General features: G+C 35.5%; 1 protein-coding gene across 3 annotated transcripts; it reads left to right on the top strand.

Annotated features, from left to right (window-relative positions):
• The first annotated feature begins 6230 nt into the window (after positions 1-6230).
• LOC145614238 (uncharacterized) lies at positions 6231-18394 on the top strand. Of its 3 annotated transcripts, none has more exons than XM_081669254.1 (18): positions 6231-7138; positions 8783-9322; positions 9610-11616; positions 11695-11811; positions 11944-12126; positions 12222-12284; positions 13038-13109; positions 13207-13467; positions 13913-14032; positions 14294-14353; positions 15219-15259; positions 15382-15459; positions 15580-15664; positions 16143-16300; positions 16395-16515; positions 16748-16918; positions 17209-17366; positions 17467-18394. In XM_081669254.1, exons 1-14 carry the CDS (start codon positions 6257-6259, stop codon positions 16260-16262), a joined length of 4629 nt encoding a protein of 1542 aa, XP_081525380.1. In that variant the 5' UTR covers positions 6231-6256; the 3' UTR covers positions 16263-16300; positions 16395-16515; positions 16748-16918; positions 17209-17366; positions 17467-18394. The 3 variants fall into 3 exon arrangements, with proteins under 3 accessions (XP_081525380.1, XP_081525381.1, XP_081525382.1); XM_081669256.1 differs by having other exon boundaries at positions 7001-7138; positions 8776-9322; XM_081669255.1 differs by lacking the exon at positions 16748-16918.
• Positions 18395-21341: the final 2947 nt, after the last annotated feature.

Here is a 21341-nt window from a genome sequence, read left to right on the forward strand (position 1 = left end):
ATCAAATTCACTACTGTAGTATATAAATGTGAAAGATAGCAACCAATATAATGAGCTTTATAATGTGGAAAAAAGGGGTGGAATTAGTAACACACCAAGAATATTAAAAAGCATATGCTTATTATTATGAGTGACATTTTTTTTTTTTTTTTTTTTTTTTTTTTTTTGGTAAACAATAATGTTAAGTACAAGTGAATAAAGAAAAAGAAAAAAAGGACAGTAAATAAAGACGTTAGGTAGAAAATAGGAATTTGGCGGTATATTCCGTTAATTACCAATTGGGTCAACATTGAATAAGGCATGGGAAAGACTTTGCTTGTCAAATTGGCATGCCATGTGAACAATGTATGGGGAGAGGATTTTTAGTGATTATGGGGTATTTAAGAAGAGCATCAATTTGGGATATTTCAAATTTTCCATCTTTAGTTTGAGACCACTCTCATGGGTATGTGCCTTTAGGGACTAAATCAAATCATGTTAGATTGTTAAGTAGTCACTAGTTTCATTTTTGTTGATGTAGATGTCAAATACTCATAGTAGATACAACTATACAAGTGGGAGGTATCGGGTACATAAACTTGCTGAATGTTGACTTATTGTGGATGCCATCTAATTGGTTAAATTTAAAATCTTGGGAGTTGATACATAAAATCCGGATCAAATTATGTCTACATCACTACCATTTGTGGCTCATTTTGCACTGGAAGAAAAGATATTTGCTAATTTGTTTTAAGATATTATTTTTCATTTATTGTGATCAATAACAACTACGAGTACTTTTTAATATATTTTAAAAAAAAAAAACATGAGGCAATATTCAAAATAATATGAGGAATAAACTTTAGAATAAGATGGTCTCATGGAAAATCTCCCTTACAATTGGCATTTGAATAAAAGTCAACCCATGAAAGTTAGTATAATACTATCTATAATGATCAGATAATACTAAGGCATTGTATGAAATTTGTGTGGATAGTTGATGAGATTGAATAGACAATCTTGAATTTAATTCTTACTATTTTTTCAAGGGAATAATGATCCATCTCCTCTATACTACTCCGTAGGTTTTACATATATTCTTTTTCTATTTTTAATTAGATTTTATATTTACATTTAAGAAAATGCATTAATTATTCAAAATTAAGTTCACTTTTTTACGACTTTTGTGATTAATAAAGGATATAATTTCACTATCCATGTATACTCTTTTAAAAAATAAATTATACATTTTGGAAATTTAGAATAAAAAAATGAAGATACATTTATTTATTTTGTAGAAACTTGAAGACAAGCAATTGCATTGATCATATAAATTAAATCTAGCTGAATGTAACAATTGGAGCATGGATCGTACATGTATCCATATGATAGTAACAAAGGACAAGAGTAAAGATTAATAATCTAAACAAATTCTAATTAATTTTTTTTTTTTTGAAAGAAGTACTAAAGGACATTAAATTTCATTAATAATAGTCATACGACATCTACAATTGACAATTAACGATAATGAAAACGAATTTACCAAAATCAAACAAGAATCGATCGGGGAAGGGCTAAGAATCCAAATACATAAATATAACAATTCGGCACATTCTCGGTTCGTTGTCTCATACAACTTTTTGAGTGGATCCGTCGTTGCTTCGCAATTTGGTGAGAAAGTAAATTCTTGTGTTGATTCCATAACCCGAATCCGAGCCATAATCAATAGTAGCCCCGCACAACCAGAGACCAAATTAAACACAAATAAAACCTTGTCTTTCGAAGGAGTCCGAAAAACCTAAAACAAATCCTAATTAATTAAAATAAATAAAGTAATGCCCATATATAAAAATTGGATTAATATATAGTTGTAGTTTAACATAATGTCGTGAGTATATGCTATTGGTGAAGACAAGATTATCCGATGACATCATATCAATAGTGTTAGATTCGGTGCCTTCATTGATGGGTACATTTGTTCCAAGGAATCTACTTCGAATCTCCTTAACTTAGAACTTTAAAGTTAAATAATTATGCTTTGATTTTGCATTTTAAGTATTTGGTCAAGGTCATGCTTTACGGAAAATTATTAAAATTAATTTAAATTAAAGTATGATACGAAATATGTTTTTGATTTTTTTTCGTCTATATGCCTATATTATTTACTAATTTTTATTATTGTTTTCAAGGTCTCTATAAGTTTCAAAGCACACTTTATTATTGGGTTTTTTTTTAAAAATTTTTTTATCCAATAATATGGTGACACGTGGACATAGTACACCCCACTAACGGATTTATGGACGGAATCCGTTAGTTGACGGTGATTGGTGGTAAAAGCCAATTTATATTTTTTTATGGAGGTAGTAAAAGGTTTTTTGGAGGTGGCAAAAATCAAAATTTCCTTTTTACGTAATTTGTAGTTTTAATTATTTTGGAATAAGTACTTAACATTGATGTACAATATGTCAATATATATTTTTAAAATTATTCTATATCAATATATATCTGTTTGTTAGCTCGGTTGCCCCGGCTCAGATACGGGCTGGACGGAATTTAGTTCATACCCTTACATGTGGTTTGTAAGAAAATCATAAACATCAACATGTATTTTCTCCCTCTCAATTAAAAATCAATTCAAAACACCTGCTTGATGAACTGCACTACTATAGGGTTTAGGCCACTCAACTAGTATTTCCATTTTCCAGCCTCAAAAGGCACAAGTCTCTGGTATATTTTGGATCTATTAAGCACAATTTAGTATTTTATTTTTATTTTGGTATTTCAACCTCTTTCTCTCTCTATACTTCAAACTTTCAACAATGGCGTTTTCAACATCACACTACTCTCCTATACAAGTAAATTAGCAAAACCCATAATCAGAAACCTTTTGACCCTTTCGCCACCGCTGCCGTCTAGAAGTACGAGACTCTATTTTGAGTTCGAGACGATGTTTATATCGGCCATTGAAGCATGTCTGCACCTATCTTTCACGACCCATTTGTATTAGGGAAAAAATAACATATCAGCCTTACTCTCAATAGCTTACTCTTTAGCTTACTCTTTTACTCAAAATATACAAAGCATTTTAAGATGAAGCTCGAACCGCAAGAGATCAGAATAGAGGACATTGTTCACTCAACCTCTATAACCGGTACAGAAGAATGCATTTCGTTTAATTGAATCTATAATAAATTAACCTTCGAAACATTGTTTCGTGGGGTTCGCCTAAGGTATTTAAGACACCCTCTATGAAAGAGGAGGAACTTTTAGATAAAAAAGTGATTTTGGGCTATTTACCATTAGTTTTTTCTGACAATGAACCTGAAAGTAAGGATAAGGCTTATGATTTTAGGGGAGAGTTAAAAAGAAAAAAGGGGAGAGTTAGATAATCATTTTTGTGTGGAAAGGTGATTCATATAGGTTGAGTTTTGAAAACGAAGTGCGTTGGAGGGTTTTTAATGACTTCTTGTCGCATTTCGGACGTAACATTCTTAAGCCGAAGTTCTTAAGTTCAAGACTGCTTATAAGGAAATCTCGTCAGTTATATATAGGGCCAAAACCCTTGATTAATGCTTTGAAGTTACTAGGCGACCATGATAAAAGCAAATGGGCTAATGCATAACATTTTTACGTAGTTACACATAATTTCTCATTTTATAATAATTTTACGTAATTTGTTAATGCAAAAATAATTTTAATATTTCATATTTTAATAACTATTTTATTTCACAATAATACCGATGGATTACACAAGCTTAAATTAAATATATATAATATTATATAAATATATTAGAGTTACCGTAATAATTATATGAACTTAGAAAACATGTATCTACACCAAAATGATTGTTAATAAAACAAAATTGTGCTCATAATTATTTTCATAACAAAATACATTGTTGTTTCTCATTGAATTATATTTGTTTTGTAAGTCATTAGAAAAATGCATTTAAATGTTTTTTTAATGATTGATATTATTAAATTTTAGTTGAATCAAATTAATTTTAATATTTTGAACCCACTTATAAAAGATGTTATATTCGTCACTGGTTATTTTAGCCATTACTATTGATAAAGATAGTTGTGATTGGATTTATTTAAAATTACAACTGTTAAATAATTCACAAAGTCTTATATGTAGCTGGGCACACCATATGGCAGCGGTTACTTCATTAGTTTAATAGGGATTACTTGATCAGTGTTAAAGGAGTTACTTCGTCAGTGTTATAGAGGTTACTCAGTCAGTGTTATAGGGGTTACTTAGTCAATGTTATATGTGTTACTTTGTTCTTTTATAAGTGGTCACACGATGTGGCTAGCCACACACAAGACGGGCTGTTAATAATTTGATAAAACAAGTACGATATTTGAAAGATATCTTCTGTTTTTCAGTTGACACCGTTCGACTTTTACACCATTCATACACTACACTTTGACTCATTTTATGTTTATAGATACGATAAAATATAATCATGTGAGATCTTGTTTGAATCGTCTATATGTATATTTTACTAATATATCCACTTTTTATAATTTTACAATGTTGATAATTGAAGTTATTAAGCGTTAAAAACATGCATTGGCAAACGTGATAATAGAAAGGTGTCAACTAGAGTTGTTAATTCGGGTATTCAAGTCGGGTTTGGGTCGGGCCAAATTAGGTCTCGGGTTAAATCAGGATCAGGTTATGTCGGGTCAATCTAGCTTCAGATCAGGTTCAGGTTCAGGCCGGGCCAATTTTAGTTCAAGTTATAACAGGTCGTTTACCTTTTCGGATATAGGTTGGGTTCAATTCGAGTTAAAATTAGATTGGGTTCAATTTCAGGTTCGGGTTATGTTGAATTGGGTTTGGATGGGTTAACAAGATGGTACATACGGGTTCGGGTTAGTGTTGAGTCGGGTTTTGGTTCAAGTTCAATTCTAATAAATATCGATTTGGCCAAGTTGACTTATATAATTACGCCTTTCATAATCTGATCAAGCATCATCAAGATTTAATTAAACCTATATACGAGTAATAGATAACAAAAGGTATATAAGCTGAACAAAAGATTTTATTAAATCAGATTGAGAGTTTACAGAATTATACCAGTATATAAGCCGAATAAAAGGTATATAAAATTTTATTAAACCTTCCATTGCTTGAACCGTCCAAGAACCGCCAATTTGTAGCTTCCAATGAGTTAATGTTCAAGTTTAGGTTTTCCTTGTAAAGATTTAACAAACTCTCGAAATTCTCATCAATATCCGGATCAGAGAAAGGCCCGGCCCACTAGGTCGGAACCTCTCACAAGTCTTCTTGACCCGGGTCAACGGGTTAGGCACTCTGGGAGTGGGGGAAAGGGTAAGGGAGTCCATCCCCACCCCAAAGTGCCTCTAGTGGAAAAGTTGTTATATACACCCGGGTACACGGTGCATTTAAGGGTATTTGTTTGCTCATTTGATAATAAAATGAATAGTAATCATTGAAATGACCTAATAATACCTTTGGCTGCACTGTACACTCGAGTGTATATAACGATCCCTACCTCTAGTGGGGTTTGATCCCACAATCTAGAATGGTCGATTTTGTCGTTTCAAAGGTGGAGGATAGGACGGAGGAGTGGTTCTGCGCGGTAGTCAGATCAAAGCTCGTGTTGGTGGTTTTTGGGGTCGGGGCAGGTCGTGTGGGTGGTTTAGGGGGTCGACGGTGGGTCAGGTGGGTGCTAAAGGGTCGACTGGCCGTTTTTTGGTGGTTAAGGGGGGTGGCCAGCCGTTTTCTGGCGAGATAAGGGGAGGGGCTAGGGTTTGGTGGTGGTGGGAAGGTGGCTGGGAAAATTTTGTTTTTTTTTTTTATAAATTAAAATAAATAGACCAATCATATCATGACATGTGTCATAATTAAACTCACGACCGTTAGTCATTAATGATACTCGGTGAATTACTTAAAAACTGGGTGACATTTGGTAACTTTTGAAAACCTTTAATAGCATTTGGTGAATTATTAAAATACTCAGTAACATTTGGTGAAATAGCCGTAAAAAAAAAAATGGAAGAAGTATATAAAATCACAAAGTTTAATTGACTCGGTAGATATTAAATACAGTACATGAACAACATTTAAAATGTTACAAATACCAAAATACGTACTTGAGGGATAATCCATGCCATTAACCAAAGAAATGAATGAATAAACAAAATAAAACAACACTCCATACATTTCGGCGATCAAAAACAACACTCTTCTCCTTTCTCTCTCCTCCTAAGTCCTATCTGTGTTAGCTTGTGTTACAGTTCAATGGAGATTTCACACAATCAACCGTCAAAACCACCCTTCTCCGCCGCTAAAACCTCTGCATCAATGGATTCCAAGCAAATCATCGACATCTTACCTTCTTACATCTCTCTCTACAAAAACTCCTCCTCCTCTAACCCGACCCCAAACCCGAACCCGAACCCAGATAAATCCGCCATTTTGAAATGGTTTTCTTCTCTCTCTCCTCCCCAAAGACAGGCCCACCTCACCATTGTCGACCCCACTTTCACTCAGCTCCTCCTTCGCATGCGTTCCCACCTCTTTCTCTCTCCTCACGTCACCTTCTTCCTCCTCCCTGACCTTCCTTCAGAGGATTCTCTGCCCACCATTTGTACTCGCCGATGTCGTGGGTTACTCGCTCGAGTTGCTGATTCGAATGAGTCGAGTCGTATGCTTCGATCGTCGATTCTTCTCTTTTCCTCTTCTGAGTGTTCTGGGGTTTCTTCGGGTGCTCAAACCCTTGATACGGTGACGTTTCGTGAGGGGTTTGTTGAGGATTTTGATCAGTTTGTTCGGGTTATGGACCGGGTTTCGGACTCGGGTTTTTTAAATGGGTCGAATTCGGACTGGGTTGAGTTGGGGAATGAGTGGCCTGAGTTGGGGTGGTTGAAGGGTAAAGGGTATTATAGTCTCGAGGCGTTCGTGGTGAATCGGGTTGAGGTGGCGTTGAGGTTGGCGTGGGTGAATGGTAATGGTGGGAAGAAGAGAGGGGTGAAGTTGAAAGAGAAGGCTAACAATGCAGTTGGATTGGGGGTAAATGCTTATTGGAGGAAGAAAGGGTGTGTTGATTGGTGGGAGAAGTTGGATGATGGAATGAAAAGGAAGGTGTTTCGGATGGTTTTGGGGAGGACCGCGAAATCTATGGTATTTCCTCCAATCTATTTGTTTTTTTGATATTGTCATTTAATTTAATTTACTCCTTTTGATTCAAATTATGAGAATTGGTTTTGAATATGTTTGAATTGCATTGATTTGTGGAGTGGCATTCTAGGTTGTATTTGAATTGTGGAATGACCTATATTGTTTCTGAACTATAAGAAAAACAATAATGTTGCATTGATATGGTTGAATGACTTGTATGATGGCAATTGGCTCTTAACACATGCTTTTTGGATTTGAGGACGCAATTCATGGTATTTGTCAGAAAGAATTGATTCCAGCGTTAAATGAAGTATTAGATGGAAATGATTCGAAACTATGTTGGAATCAAGTAGTTTTAGGCTGTATTGACTGTAGATGTTTGGAAAGTGAGGAAACCCAAATGCTGAATGTTGGGGAACTCTTCTTTTCTTGCATAGCTCAAAAAGGACTATGTTTTCCTTTCTTTTACAAGCATATGAAATAGGTGGAAATGGCTTAAGACCACACAACTAAAGGTCTTGCTAGTTGCTACTAAAGCTTAAGTTTGTGTATTTAATATAGATAGACAGTAAGGTGTTTCTGTTAAAAAAATTAAATGTATAGTAAGATCTTTGAACTGTTTTTCTTTAGTTTTAGTTCTTTGCTACATTGTTAACCGTCCACAAGCATGTCAAGCCTAAGGATAAATACTCTCAACCATTTGCCTTTCCTTCATAAAAAAGTATTCAACGTATTCAGCCAAATTAAATATTAGGGTCAAAACCCCAATGTAAACCTATATGTTTTGTGTTTTGCTAATTTATTGTGACTGTCTGTGTCACTTATAGAAGATTTTATTAGGATAAGTGAGAACTGAGAAGTATGCTTTTTTTTTTTTTTATTATTATTTTTTTATTTTTTTATTATAAAACTTTGACTTGCTTTATAGACATATCACGGTTATTTTTTTAGAAGGATTTGAAAGATGCTGTAACCCCAAATCATTTTTTTTTGATTTGAAAGATGCTGTAATCCCAAATCATTTTGGGACTAAGGCTTTGTTGTTGTATTTGAAAGATGCTGTTGTTAGAAGGATATTGTGCTCTCTTGAAGAAACAATCTAATTTTCTGAGAAGAGTAGTTTTTTCTTCTTTTTCATTCTCCTGGTCCTCGTTTTTTCTCCTTTTTAGACGCGGATGACGCAGCTGATGCAATGTTGCAAATCTATATGTGGGTTGGAAGGGTTTGACTAATTGAGGCTATCTGGAGAATGCTCACCTCCTGGAGCACGGAGGTGGTTTGTAGAACGTAGGCATTGACAATGGAAGCCTATGCAAACTCACTTATTTGTAAAACTACTTGCCTGGTTCTCAAAATATCTTGATTGTCCAATATTAAAGATAGAAGCTTCTATCCCAATTTCTAAGATACCATAGCCATGCTTTACTAAAAAAAGCTTGGCAAGTCTGGAGGTTAAATGACGATGACTTTATTTTCTGCTATACGGCTTTCTTTTGAGCTTATGGTGGGGAAGAACTCAAGCTTTTCTTGTAAAGTATATAGGTACTTGGTATAGGGGATTTTTTGTATGAAAAATATGAAGTTGCTGCCTTGGACTTTGACCATTGCTGAACTATAGTCTGACTTCTGACTACTCTAAGTTTTCAGACGGGTGAAATCTTAAAAGGCGCTGATGGGAGCATGGAGGACAAATTGTGGAATTTCGGTTTAGCGGAGGAGCAATCTGTGAGATACAGAGATCAGAACGCACCCACTACAGAGCATTTACAAAGACGAGCAGAATTAGGCTTGACAGCTGATCTAGTTTCACCTTCTTCCAGGCCACCTACCACATTAAGGCATGTTGTGAACCGGTTGTTTGTGCTTCAGGTTATAATTGAAATGGCACTAACTTGCCCTCATGATAACTTTAATAAGGAGAAGATCTTTTTCAGCTCTTTGGATTCTGTGAATATGGTTGCAGATGGCATATTGAGGAAATTGAGAGGATTACTTATGGCTGTTTCACTTGATTACATTAAATTTGAACTAATGGATGAGGAGAATCATAATATAGTGGCTAACAAATCAAAGGAGAAGCAGGGTGGAACTCAACGTAAGAAGAAGGGGAAGAATCGTAATTCCAAAAAGATAAATCCAGCTATAAGGAATTGCGATAATGACTTTGTGCTTGACAAAACTCTTGAGGTATTTCTCTCTCCTTCTGTAGCTTTGTTGCGGATCAGTTTTATAATATAGAAAACATGAATTTGTTACTTATGAATTCATTTGGGCATGCTTGCATCAACCTGTTGAGCAAGGTGGGGGTTGGGGAATCTTAAGGGAGTAAATGGATCATGCCTCTACCTTTGGGAAAAGGACTAATGTTAGGTTGCACAATGTAGTTTTTGTTTTGGTCGACTGTCTTCTTGAAAGTTGAGTTTTCTATTTTTTTTTTAATCCTTTTAAGACTACTGAAGCACTGACATAAACAGGTAAAGGACAAGACGTCGGCTCCTGAGAGGTCACAAACTTCTCCCGCAAAGAAGGGAAAACAAAATAAAAAGAAGTTGCGTGGGAAGCCGGATGCTTCAAGTAAAGTCCTCAACACTTTTGCTGAAACAAAGACTGCTTTCTCTTCCTGTACCACCACACAATATGAGAAAGAACATATCTCTACAGATCACGCTGCTGGTATGAAAAAATTGTCAAATGACACTTCTACTAGTTGTCTGAATGGTCAGCAGAATTTAGCTCCTTGCTATGATAAGGCTGGATGTACAGAGGTCAATCTGTGTAGCTCTGAACCAGGTGATATAACATCTTCTGCGGAAGACCAACATAGTCCCAGGATTGACTGTAACTTACTTTCGAATAAGCAGAAGAATGCTGTAGTTCCCAACATGGAAACTGATAAACATTTAGTGGAATCTGATATGAGTCCTGTTGAACTGACGACAAAATTTCAAAGTGTTCATGAAGCTAATTCTGACAAAGACCCTGTTATAGTGGCTGCAACAGAGTATCAGAATAATCGAATTGCTCAAAAATACGACGATGGTCATGAGGACCATGCTAGTTCCTGCATAAATGCTACGTCATCGTGTGGAAACGATAAAAGTAAAACAAACCTGATCTGTGAACAAGATAACCAGAGTTGGTATAATGGTGAAGCTGTAATTCCTGCATATTATCCCTCATATGAATGGCCTACTGTGGCCCCTAATCGTTTGGCTGGCTTCGATTCACAGCATCTTCCACCTGCTACAGACAGATTGCATTTGGAAGTTGGTCACAACTGGCAAAATCATTTTCAACATTCTTTCATACAACAGATGCATCAAACAAGTTCTAATATTGGAGGACAGATGGGTAGGATTATGCCTCAACCATTACCAGCTAGTTTAGATTGGTGCCCTGTTGTACAGACTTGTAATTATGATTCTCCATTTGTTTCAAGGCGTCAAACTGGAAAACAACAAAGCTTTGCTTCCCAAAGTCCCCATAAAGGTGCTTTAAGTAGTGAAGAAGAAAGAAAACATTTTGCAGATTACTTTGACTTCTCTGAATCACCAAGCGCACAAGAGTTAGCTGATGAATATGATAGCCATTGTGTATCAGAAGAAGAATATGAAGTCCATGCTGTCTCTGGCAAGGACTACAATCAATTCTTTGGTGGCGGCGTCATGTATTGGAATCCTTCTGATTATCGAGGAGCTAGTTTCTCTCGTCCTCCTTCACTTAGTTCTGATGACAGTTCATGGGCTTGGCGTGAAGCTGACATGAATAGGACTGTTGATGACATGGTTGCATTTTCATCATCTTACAGTACAAATGGACTAAACTCCCCATCTGCTGCTCCTTTTTGTTCTCCTTTCGAGTCTTTGCCTCCAGGGCATCAACCAATTGGTTATGTTAGGTCCGGGAATGAAGGGAAAATGGTTCATAGCTCCTCAACAATGACAGACTTGGAGCTGGAAGATAAACTTCCAGGATCTTTGGCCAGTATATCTGGTGATTGTGATGCCAAATCTGGAGATTTGCTGCCTTACCCAATTCTCCGGCCTATAATAATTCCAAGTATATCAAGGGAAAGGTCAAGATCCGAGTTCAAGTGTAATCGTGAATTAAGAAGTCCTCGTGTTCCTCCAAACAGGTGTGAACATCCTCGAATTAAACGCCCTCCTTCACCTGTAGTGCTTTGTGTTCCACGTGCTCCCCGTCCTCCTCCACCTTCTCCTGTAGGAGACTCCAGAAAACATAGAGGCTTTCCAACTGTTAGGTCTGGTAGCTCCAGCCCAAGACACCTGGGTGTAAGAGGATGGTTTCATGATGGGACTAATGTTGAAGAAGCTTGTGTACGCGTTGATGGTGCTGAAGTAATGTGGCCATCTTGGAAAAATAAGAACTTTGCTGCTCGGAAAATGGTTCAGCCTTTGCCGGGAGCAATACTGCAAGATCGCTTGATTGCAATTTCCCAGTTAACCCATGATCAGGAACATGTATGTGAGTCCTCTATGTAGTTGTTTTTACTTATTTGCTCACAATAAATCTGAGCTTGTCACCATACTTAACTGCAGCCAGATGTTGCTCTTCCCCTGCAACCACCTGAGTTGGTAAATTGCTCGAAACAGAAGGCATCTCTCCTGTTGATGCACAATCTTCTTCATGATGAAATTGACTACTTTTGTAAGCAGGTAGTTTCTTGAAGTCTTGTTATTATTTTTTTAGTTCGGATGCAGCTTGTGTGCGTTTCTTTGTATGTGCCTCCAAGTCTACATTCTCTTCCCTACATATAAATGTTTTTTTCCTCTATTGTAATGATCAAGGTTGCTGCCGGGAATTTAATTAGGAGACCTTATGTTAATTGGGCGGTGAAGCGGGTGACACGTTCACTCCAAGTTCTCTGGCCTCGTTCCAGGTCCAATATATTTGGTTCCAATGCCACTGGCTTGTCCCTTCCGACAAGTGATGTGGATCTTGTGGTTTGTCTTCCTCCAGTGAGAAACTTGGTGAGTACTCTTTGTTCTTTTTTAAATTGTAATTTTTTGTTTGAAGTTTGTGCTCATTTCTGTGCTTTGGCATAACATTATTGATGCATTTCCAGGAGCCTATTAAGGAAGCTGGAATCTTAGAAGGTCGTAATAGCATAAAGGAAACATGTCTACAAGTACGTTTAGGATAGAATTGTTAATTTGATGTTACTGCCGTTGATGTTATGATTCCGTTCTTCTTTTGCTACACTGGTCATTGCTCAAAGTTATGGTATATGTGGGTTCGTGACTTCATGGTAGAGATGTAATGAGCTAGCAGCACTAAGTCATTGATTGATTATTTTTCTAAACCATATGTCTCTCCACTGCAGTGTATGATATTCTTGCTTTTTCCGAGTGTTTTGTCATATCTCGCTCCATCATATTGCTTGTAGATGAAAAAATTGAGAATAATAGCCTCACCAAATTTGTTTAATTTTCAGACTACTCATTTAGCTTACTTCTGTAAGTTAGTACCTCCTTTTATTACTCAATGCTGCTTGTTGCTCCAGTCTTGTATTTAAATAGTTGTTCTTACTTCTGGGACATCATTTATTGGATGCATATGTCAAAAATTATAGTTATGTTAAGTTTAATGTATTGGGCATTGAGTTAATTGATAGATGAGATACTTTGCTACTGCTGTTGGCTTACATAAGTATTTTTCATTTTTTAGATAAGTGGCATTTTTCCTTCAAATGAGATTCATCTATGATTTAAGCTGCTCTCAAAGTCTAGTGTGCTCATTGATTTTCATCTGCCTGATTTTCTACTTGATTCTTGACTTTTGTCTACCTAGCATTACTCTTTTGTCTGCTTGATTTTCAAGTGGTTCATTGATTGTGGATCTCTTAGAAACCTATTTTAATCTGACACAATAAATCTTCTAGCATGCTGCTCGATACCTGGGAAATCAGGAATGGGTAAAAGCAGATTCTTTGAAGACTGTGGAGAATACAGCGGTAACAACTCTTTTTATTATATCTCTATTAAATGAGGTTGCTCTTTCAGATTTTGATGATCCATCTTTTGCTATATATTTTTTTCCCTTTGTTGTAGATCCCCATTATCATGCTAGTAGTGGATGTTCCACATGATTTTGTGACTGCAACTGCTGCGCCTACTGTGCACATTTCTGTAAGGGGACAAAATAAGCTGAATGATGGACAATCTGTTGATAAAAATGATACTATTGGCTCAGACAGTGCTCCTCAACCGACTCACTTAAAAGTTATCAACTGTGACAAAGATTGTATTTCCGTTCGTCTAGACATTAGTTTTAAGTCACCCTCACATACAGGGCTGCAAACAACTGAATTGGTATATATTTCTACTTCAATTTTCAGTTGTTTTCTTATTTATCATCATTTTAAACCTATAGGTTCCCAGTCAAAATCTTGCAAACTGTATGTGTATTGTTAAAATAGATAGGCTGTGTTTGCAGCCATTTATTTGGCCATAATGATGCCTAATGCGAGGCAATAATTGCTTATTTTTCTGCTGGACATATATAATGGTTAATCTGGTGCTGAAAGTAATTGCTTCAACTATTTTACTTATTTGTTATTGCTAATTTCTTATAATCTTATGTCGGAAAACCAATTAAAATCCTGATAAAATATAACCAATCTTGGGACTTCAACCATCACTTTAGGCTTTTGGTTAGTTGGTTGACCTTTGACAAATCCCTTTTGTTTATTTTGTGATGAAGCTATTAATGGGTTCCTGTATCAGCATTGTTTTCATGCCAAAATGTGCTATGCAGGTCAAACAGCTTACCGACCAGTTTCCTGCTGCCATTCCCCTGGCTTTGGTACTAAAGCAGTTTTTAGCAGCCCGTAGCCTTGATCAATCGTACTCGGGAGGCTTGAGTTCATACTGTTTGGTAAATTTTTTACCTAATTGTCTATTATGCTACATTGTTACTTGTACATAATTGCTTGCCAAGTTTTGTTCTCTCTTCCCTATGTGCTTCCTGATTTCATCTTGACATGGATTAGGATGAATTCTTGCTCTAGTTAATAATAATTGATATATGGTGATTTGTTTTGGCTTATGTTTTTACCAAATTTCTGTAGCACTTACATTTGCCGGTAAGAGTTTCGTAGTTATGTGTAATGCTTTGCTATTTTGCAATCTGTTGCAGGTTTTGCTGATAACACGTTTTCTTCAGCATGAGCATCATCATGGCCGGCCTATTAACCAAGTATGAATCTTAGTGAAATTACTGGTGCCCCATAAAGTTTGAAGAATTTTATTCCCTGATTAGATTTGCCGTACGCTTTAAAAAATATTTAATAAAAATGATAAGACTTTGAGTGAGATTTTTTCTATTTCATTATTAAAGCAGGCAGGTGTTGCTGTTAAAGGAGCATCTGCTAGATATGCATAGACATCTATCACTTGTCTGGCATGTTAAATCTTTCATGTCATCTGTGTGAATCCCCCTTATTGATATATTGTTGGAAAAGATTAATATATCCTCAATTGTCTGCATAATTTTGCTCTTAAGTATAAAAAAAATCTTGAAAAAAACTTTGCTCATGAAGCATGACAATAAATGATTTATGTTGCTCAATGTTAGGGGGCTTGGCTGTCCAGGTTATATATCAAAGCTTAAATTGGTTGTTGTAGCTAGATATTACTTTGGTAGAAGGGAAAATTTTGATTAACATGTTTATGTACACTCTTTGATTCCATGTTTGTTGAAAAAGTCAAGGGAAGTTAGTGTCTTTGACTAGTTGACTGAGACCAGCTCTAGCAGTAGAGTTGGCTAGTTATGTTCGTCAGTGCTAAACTGAAGTATACTTTGGTAAAATCATCCTCAAAAAAAGGGCGAAGAGGGAGAAAAAAGGGAAAGGTATTCTTAGATGGGTATTTGGATTTATGACATTTGCATGTGACCGAATAACTTATTCAGTTTTCTTTGGGTGCATTATTTGTGAATAATATAGGCTGTCAAATAATTATCAGAAACCTGGTATTTGGAATATGTTGTTGTGTTCCCAATTATTAGTTGAACTTGGGTTATATCCTTGATTTTATTAACAATAGAGTAATTTATTTTGCAGAACCTTGGGAGTCTTTTCATGGATTTTCTTTACTTCTTTGGGTGAGTTGAAGGATGATTAGTCATTCTACGTGTATATCTTTGTTTCTGCTGAATTCAATGACTAAAAAATCTCGATGGTATCTGGGATTGTTCATTCTAACTCCTTAATTAACTGGATGCAGGAATGTGTTTGATCCTCGACAAATGCGTGTCTCAATACAAGGGAGTGGGTTATATATAAACAGAGAAAGAGGATGCAGGTAACTGAGTGACTGTTGTAGCATCAGCATACATTCTTGTTTGATTTGCTATCTTGATTTTATGATTGGATGATTGTTGTCTTATCTTTATATATATATATTGCTTGCATGCTACTGTAGCATTGATCCAATCTACATCGATGATCCTTTGTTTCCAACAAATAACGTGGGGAAGAATTGCTTCCGGATTCATCAGTGTATCAAGGTTTGTTTGAAATTGATTTATTTATACATACTTGATACTTGCATATATATTTTTCGTTGATTTTTTTTTTCCCCTTTCTGAAATGTGACTTGCTGAGCTGCATACCATAACTTTGTGGCTGGCTTTATTTTGAAAATGTTGATCAGGCCAAATATTCAATTTAATATATACAATAATCATGATCAAGCTTCAATTTTTATAAGGCTGAAGCCAGGTGATTAATAAAACTATCATCAAGTTCTATAATGTGACATTCTAAATGATGATGACATTTAAAATTTGTGTTTCAATAGAGAACTATTATAATCTTTTTTTAAAATAATCATGATCAAACTTGACTATTGCCATTTTGGTATCAAACAGAATGTTTGCTTGTTTTTTCTGGTTGACCTGGACTTTTGTCAACTGGATTTAGTGGCACATATCTTTGAATAGAAATACATGTGCCATCTGTCTTGACAATTTTGGTATTGCTCAGGCATTTGCTGACGCTTATGCTACTTTGGAAAATGAGCTATCCTGCCTTTTAGCTGAGGGTGATGCAAACACAACACAGCAGTACCGACTGCTTCCAAAGGTCATCCCAAGTATAGGATAGGGGTCCATCTCATGTGCTGTGACGTGCTGATGACTGTGGTAAGTTCTTATTTCTTATTTCATGATATTTTTTCGTAATTTTTTTTCCCTAAATAAAAGAGTGACAAACTGACAATCCCTACTTCTCCACCAGGCATCCACCTCTACTCCAATTCTACTGTTTCCCTCCTGTGCTTTTCCCTGGTGATTTGATAACTGGAAAGACTGAATATTGGAGTTGGCTGAACCAGCGACCCAAGATGTCTCATGGCAAGGTAAGCTCACTCTCAACCAAATCAATGTTGACCAAAACAAACAACAGTGACAAAACTAACTGGACTTTATTGGCAAGCTCGTTGATACTGATGCCAATGTGACCTGAACTGGTTAATTAAAATTGCCTGAACCAAACTAACACATGCTAATCCAAATGCCTGTGGGTTTATTCTATGCATTTAGTTTCAAATATGTATTCTATACTTGATGGACACATTTAAATGCTTGTAGATGCTTGGTCATTTGTTGCACTTGAATGATATTGCAAAACATGGGCACATGTCCTTTATATCTGGTGTGGGCCCTAATCGTTGTATGACTCGCCAGTAAAAGTTGAATGGTTGTTGAGGCATGTTGCTTGTTAAAGTTGGAGTTTTTCAAGCAGTATCTGCGATGTTGAAGGTGAGATATGGGCATAAGTAAGACATCAAAATTATCTATAAGGTCTGGCCACTGCTTCGGATAATTTATGTCATTCTTCTGGATGTATAGAACATCTGCTTGTTGAGTGGCTCTTGATTTTAGCCATGGCAATCTGCATATTCAACCTTATCGTTTATCTTTTGCCAGCAAGTCATCTGTTTTTTTTTTTTTTTTTTTGCCAGCCAGACATCCATCTTGTAGATTCTTTGTAAATTTAACTACTTCTGCTCTGGGATTACTGACTGGTGTTTCATCATGTGGAATTGCAGGTCAATATGCTGTTAGCTGATGGATATATCCTTCACCTGCTTGGATATATCCTTTGACCTTTGACCTTTGACCTTGTATTATGCATGTTCCCGTCATCGAGCTTGCAGAGCTCACCTCTGAATACTGAAAACTTAAGTTGACAAGAAGTCGAGAAGAGGTAAATCCTTTAGAAACAAGACTATACTTTTTCTTGCTGGGGAACTTTTTATTTATTGCATTGATGGTTTTTAATTATTTTACTGGTGCACATATTTCAGATTGCTTACTGTAACCACTTCTGGTCGAAGTTAACTTGAGATAGATATCTGATTGACTTAATCTGAGAGGTGGGACTTTCTTGGCTGTTTAAAAATAGATTCGGGTATGGGAGCAAGATCTATTGATCAAATTTCTGAAACACCTGACTTCATTCTTCACCAAATATTGTCATTTCTATCAAGAGGCCATTGAGCCTGTCGAACTGATCTTTTAACCTAGAGGTGGCTATATGTTTGGGAGACCCCTCTTTATTTGTTGCAATGAGTGGTTTTAGGAAGAGAATTGGATATACTTGAACCAATCAGAGAGTGAAGTTGATGAGTTATGCTGATGAGAAACTACATCGATTTCATGGTGGGAATCTGTGTGAAAAAGTTTCGCATTTATGTAACCCTTGCGGGTGATGATTCGGCCCCTTGGTTAGTTGCTGGTCAAGTGTTTGGTATGTTTGGGATCAGCCTATGTAACCCTTGTTTGTAATGATTCGGCCCCTGGATTTATGTAACCCTTGTGGGTAATGATCTACCGATGAAGCTACTTCCAATGTCATCACTGACCCTTAGACGTTGTCTTTTCACTAGTGGCTATCTTGACAGGAATGCTGCTAAGTTCTGCTTTCTTATCAACGATATAATTTCAAGTTCTGATCTCTTCTTTCATTTGATAAAAATTATCTTTGAAGAACTGTTCTGTTCTTGAAATATGCGTTCATGAATCAATCAAGTGAAGAAGATCTTGCACTGTCCTCATAAAGGCGTCTAAGACAAAAAAAATTAGCATAATTTTTTTAGTCATATTGATTAATGAAGCCATTATTTTAAACCTTATTACTGCTCTTTTGTGTATTCTTACAGTTCGTACTGAAACTTAATCCTCCATCGAATTTTGTATTCAGTCGTATTGAAAATATAAAGTGTTCACGATCAAGGCTATAGTATATAAAATAAAAGTGACAGAAAAATAACAAATTAAGGATGAACTCTATTTTGAATAATTCACATGTATAATTGTAAGAAAATGTAAAATCTCAACTAAAATTATGGAAAATACATGATTAAAGAAAATTAATATTGTTTAATCTTTTCATTGACACAACAAATTAAAACCCTTGTTCTTTGACTGTAATCTATTGTTGTATTTCCACAATTAATTTGCCCATACCACTTGATTGTTATCTCCTTGACCATACTTGGCTAACTCAGCTTCAATATCAAAATCTGAACCAAACAAGTCTTGCATTGATATCATGTCATTACCAGAACCTGATTCGCCGTCTACGTGATCTTGTTGCACTATTTGATCACCAACGCATACAACTTGATTGTTATCTCCTTGTTGATTATCTCCTTTACCATAGTTTGCTATCTCCGCTTCAACATCAAAATCTGAACCAAACATTGAAAACATCTTATTACCAAAACCTAATTTGTCATCTACGTGACCTTGTTGCATTTTATCACCGCTGCATACAACTTCATTATTATGTCCTTCACCATGCTTTGTTAACTCCGGTGGAAGATCAAAGTCTAAATTACCCAAATTATAATCTAATACGTCATCACCACAACCTAATCGCTCATTATCCACATAACCTAATTGCTCATTATCAATAACTTGTTGGTTAAAGATTTCGCCGTAAGAAAGTCCTCCTTCTTTCACCGCCGGTACCAAGTTTATGTGTTGCCTTTTGTTTTCTTGAATAACAATATTATCATTGTTTTCTTGAACAACAACATTATCATTGTTTTCTTGAACAACAACATTATCATTGTTGGTAGTATTACTAACACTAACACTACGTAGTCTTTTTTGCCTTATTGTAGAGGGTTTCTTGGTGATCCGACAAAGAACATAGTTGTTCATATTATTAATCTTCTCCTCCAACACTTTACTTGTAAACTCACACATACTCCATTCAACTCCATTGCTTGTCGACTCCATGAACTTCAACAGCTTTCGAAACCCAATGACTTCCTCTTGGCCAGTACTAGTATTCCTGACCACAACCGGATCACTTCTTTGAAGTTTCCAAGTACCATGTTTACCCGCCGTTCTTATTCTATTCTTGACACAATTATAATCTTTGTCACTAGACACGTTCTTGGGGATTGTAAAGAAATACCGAACTGTATCCTCTTCTTCACGCTCCGATTCTCCAAAAGAGTCAAAAACAGTTGACGGATGATCAGCATTTTCGCCGAAAATATTATCAACTAGAGGCATCCTCGGACAAGTCGGAGAATTACCATATAATGCTCTTCTCCAAAGATAATGGTTAATCAGTTCATCATCCTTGGGGTTGAAACGATAGCCGGGTGGTAGTTTAAACATGTTGATGATTGAGTTGAATACTCTTAGAGAAGATGTAAAACAAAGAGAAAGAATAGGGATTGATAGTTCAATGAATTATGATGAGAGCTAATTAAGAACAGTTTATATAATATGAGGGAGGAGGTCGGTTAACACTAACTAACCCATTTTTTTTTGTAAGGAAATAACTAACTTATAGATATTTAAGATAAACTTATCTTTCGAAAATAAAAATAAAAAAATAATTACGAAGGCAATAAAAGAATGTACGAAGGTTAAACGGAATTATATCACTGTTATTCAAAAAAAAAAAAAATATACAGGTAAAAAATAAAATAATATACGAAGTAAGTGATATTTTTATTAATTTTTATATATAAATTTGTAATATTGTTGGGGTTTTGGGATATGATACTATTTTTCATATATTTTATTACATATTGTGTAGATATATTTTAAGATAAACTTATTTTACTACTTCATATTTTATTTTAGAAAGTTAGTTAATATTTTTTTTGAAACACAAGTTAGTTAATATTTTGTTGCATTGTAATTGCAACATTATCAACACATAAATATTTTTTCTTTTCTAACAAAAAAATAAAAAATACCAAGTATGAGTTTAACTTATTTATTTATTTTTTTTTTAAATTTTATAATTGTATTATAGTTTTATAATCATAAACTTGTCACAGTAATATAAGAAAGTATGATATTTTCAATTTTTTAATATAAATTTATAATATTATTGGGATTTTGGGATATGATATTATTTTCCATATATTTTATTACATATTGTGCAAATAAAGTTTCGGAGAGTTGGATTCTTGCACAATTAGTTCCATTGTATCCTCATTTGATTAACCTAGCGTAGTGTATGTTGTCAACTTAGATTGTATTACGAGGTCCGAAGAACTGCCACAAGCTTTATTTTTATTTTATTTTATTATTTTTATTATTTTTTTTTTTTGAGGCAAAGAACTACCACAAGCTATTTTATGCTATAGTGATCTTTTTTATTTAAGGAAATAACTAACCTACACGGATAATATTTACTTAGCCTTGAGACCCTAAGGGACACATCTCGGGGTCATTTAATACCGTTTGAAACCATATATGATCATTATATGTAGTAATAAACGCCTGTGGTAGACTTGAGATTACGAAACCGGTGCAAGTTGCAAACGGACGTAAAATGACCGTTTCAAGACATATTGGATGGTTCCACCGACCCAATTGTATTCCCGGAGGGTATTAGGGACCAGGGCAAACATCTCATCAATTTTTATTTGCGGGCGAAAAAAAGTCAAAAAATTACAAAATAGAAGGCTATAATCCACGCTTTTTGATGATATTTTGAGGATTCGGGGCCAGTGGCGAAAAGCCTTGAGACCCTAAGGGATACATCTTGGGGTCATATAATTCCGTTTGAAACCACATATGAACATTATATGTTGTCTGTAGCGTCCGTGGTAGGCTTGATTTTACGAAATCACTTCAAGTTGTGAAGGGTAAAATGACCGTTTAAGGGCATATTGGATGGTTCCACCGAGCCAAGTTGACT

Source organism: Chenopodium album, chromosome 25 (genome assembly GCF_948465745.1).
Source record: "Chenopodium album chromosome 25, dcCheAlbu1.1, whole genome shotgun sequence".
In the NCBI taxonomy this organism is placed as follows: domain Eukaryota; kingdom Viridiplantae; phylum Streptophyta; class Magnoliopsida; order Caryophyllales; family Amaranthaceae; genus Chenopodium; species Chenopodium album.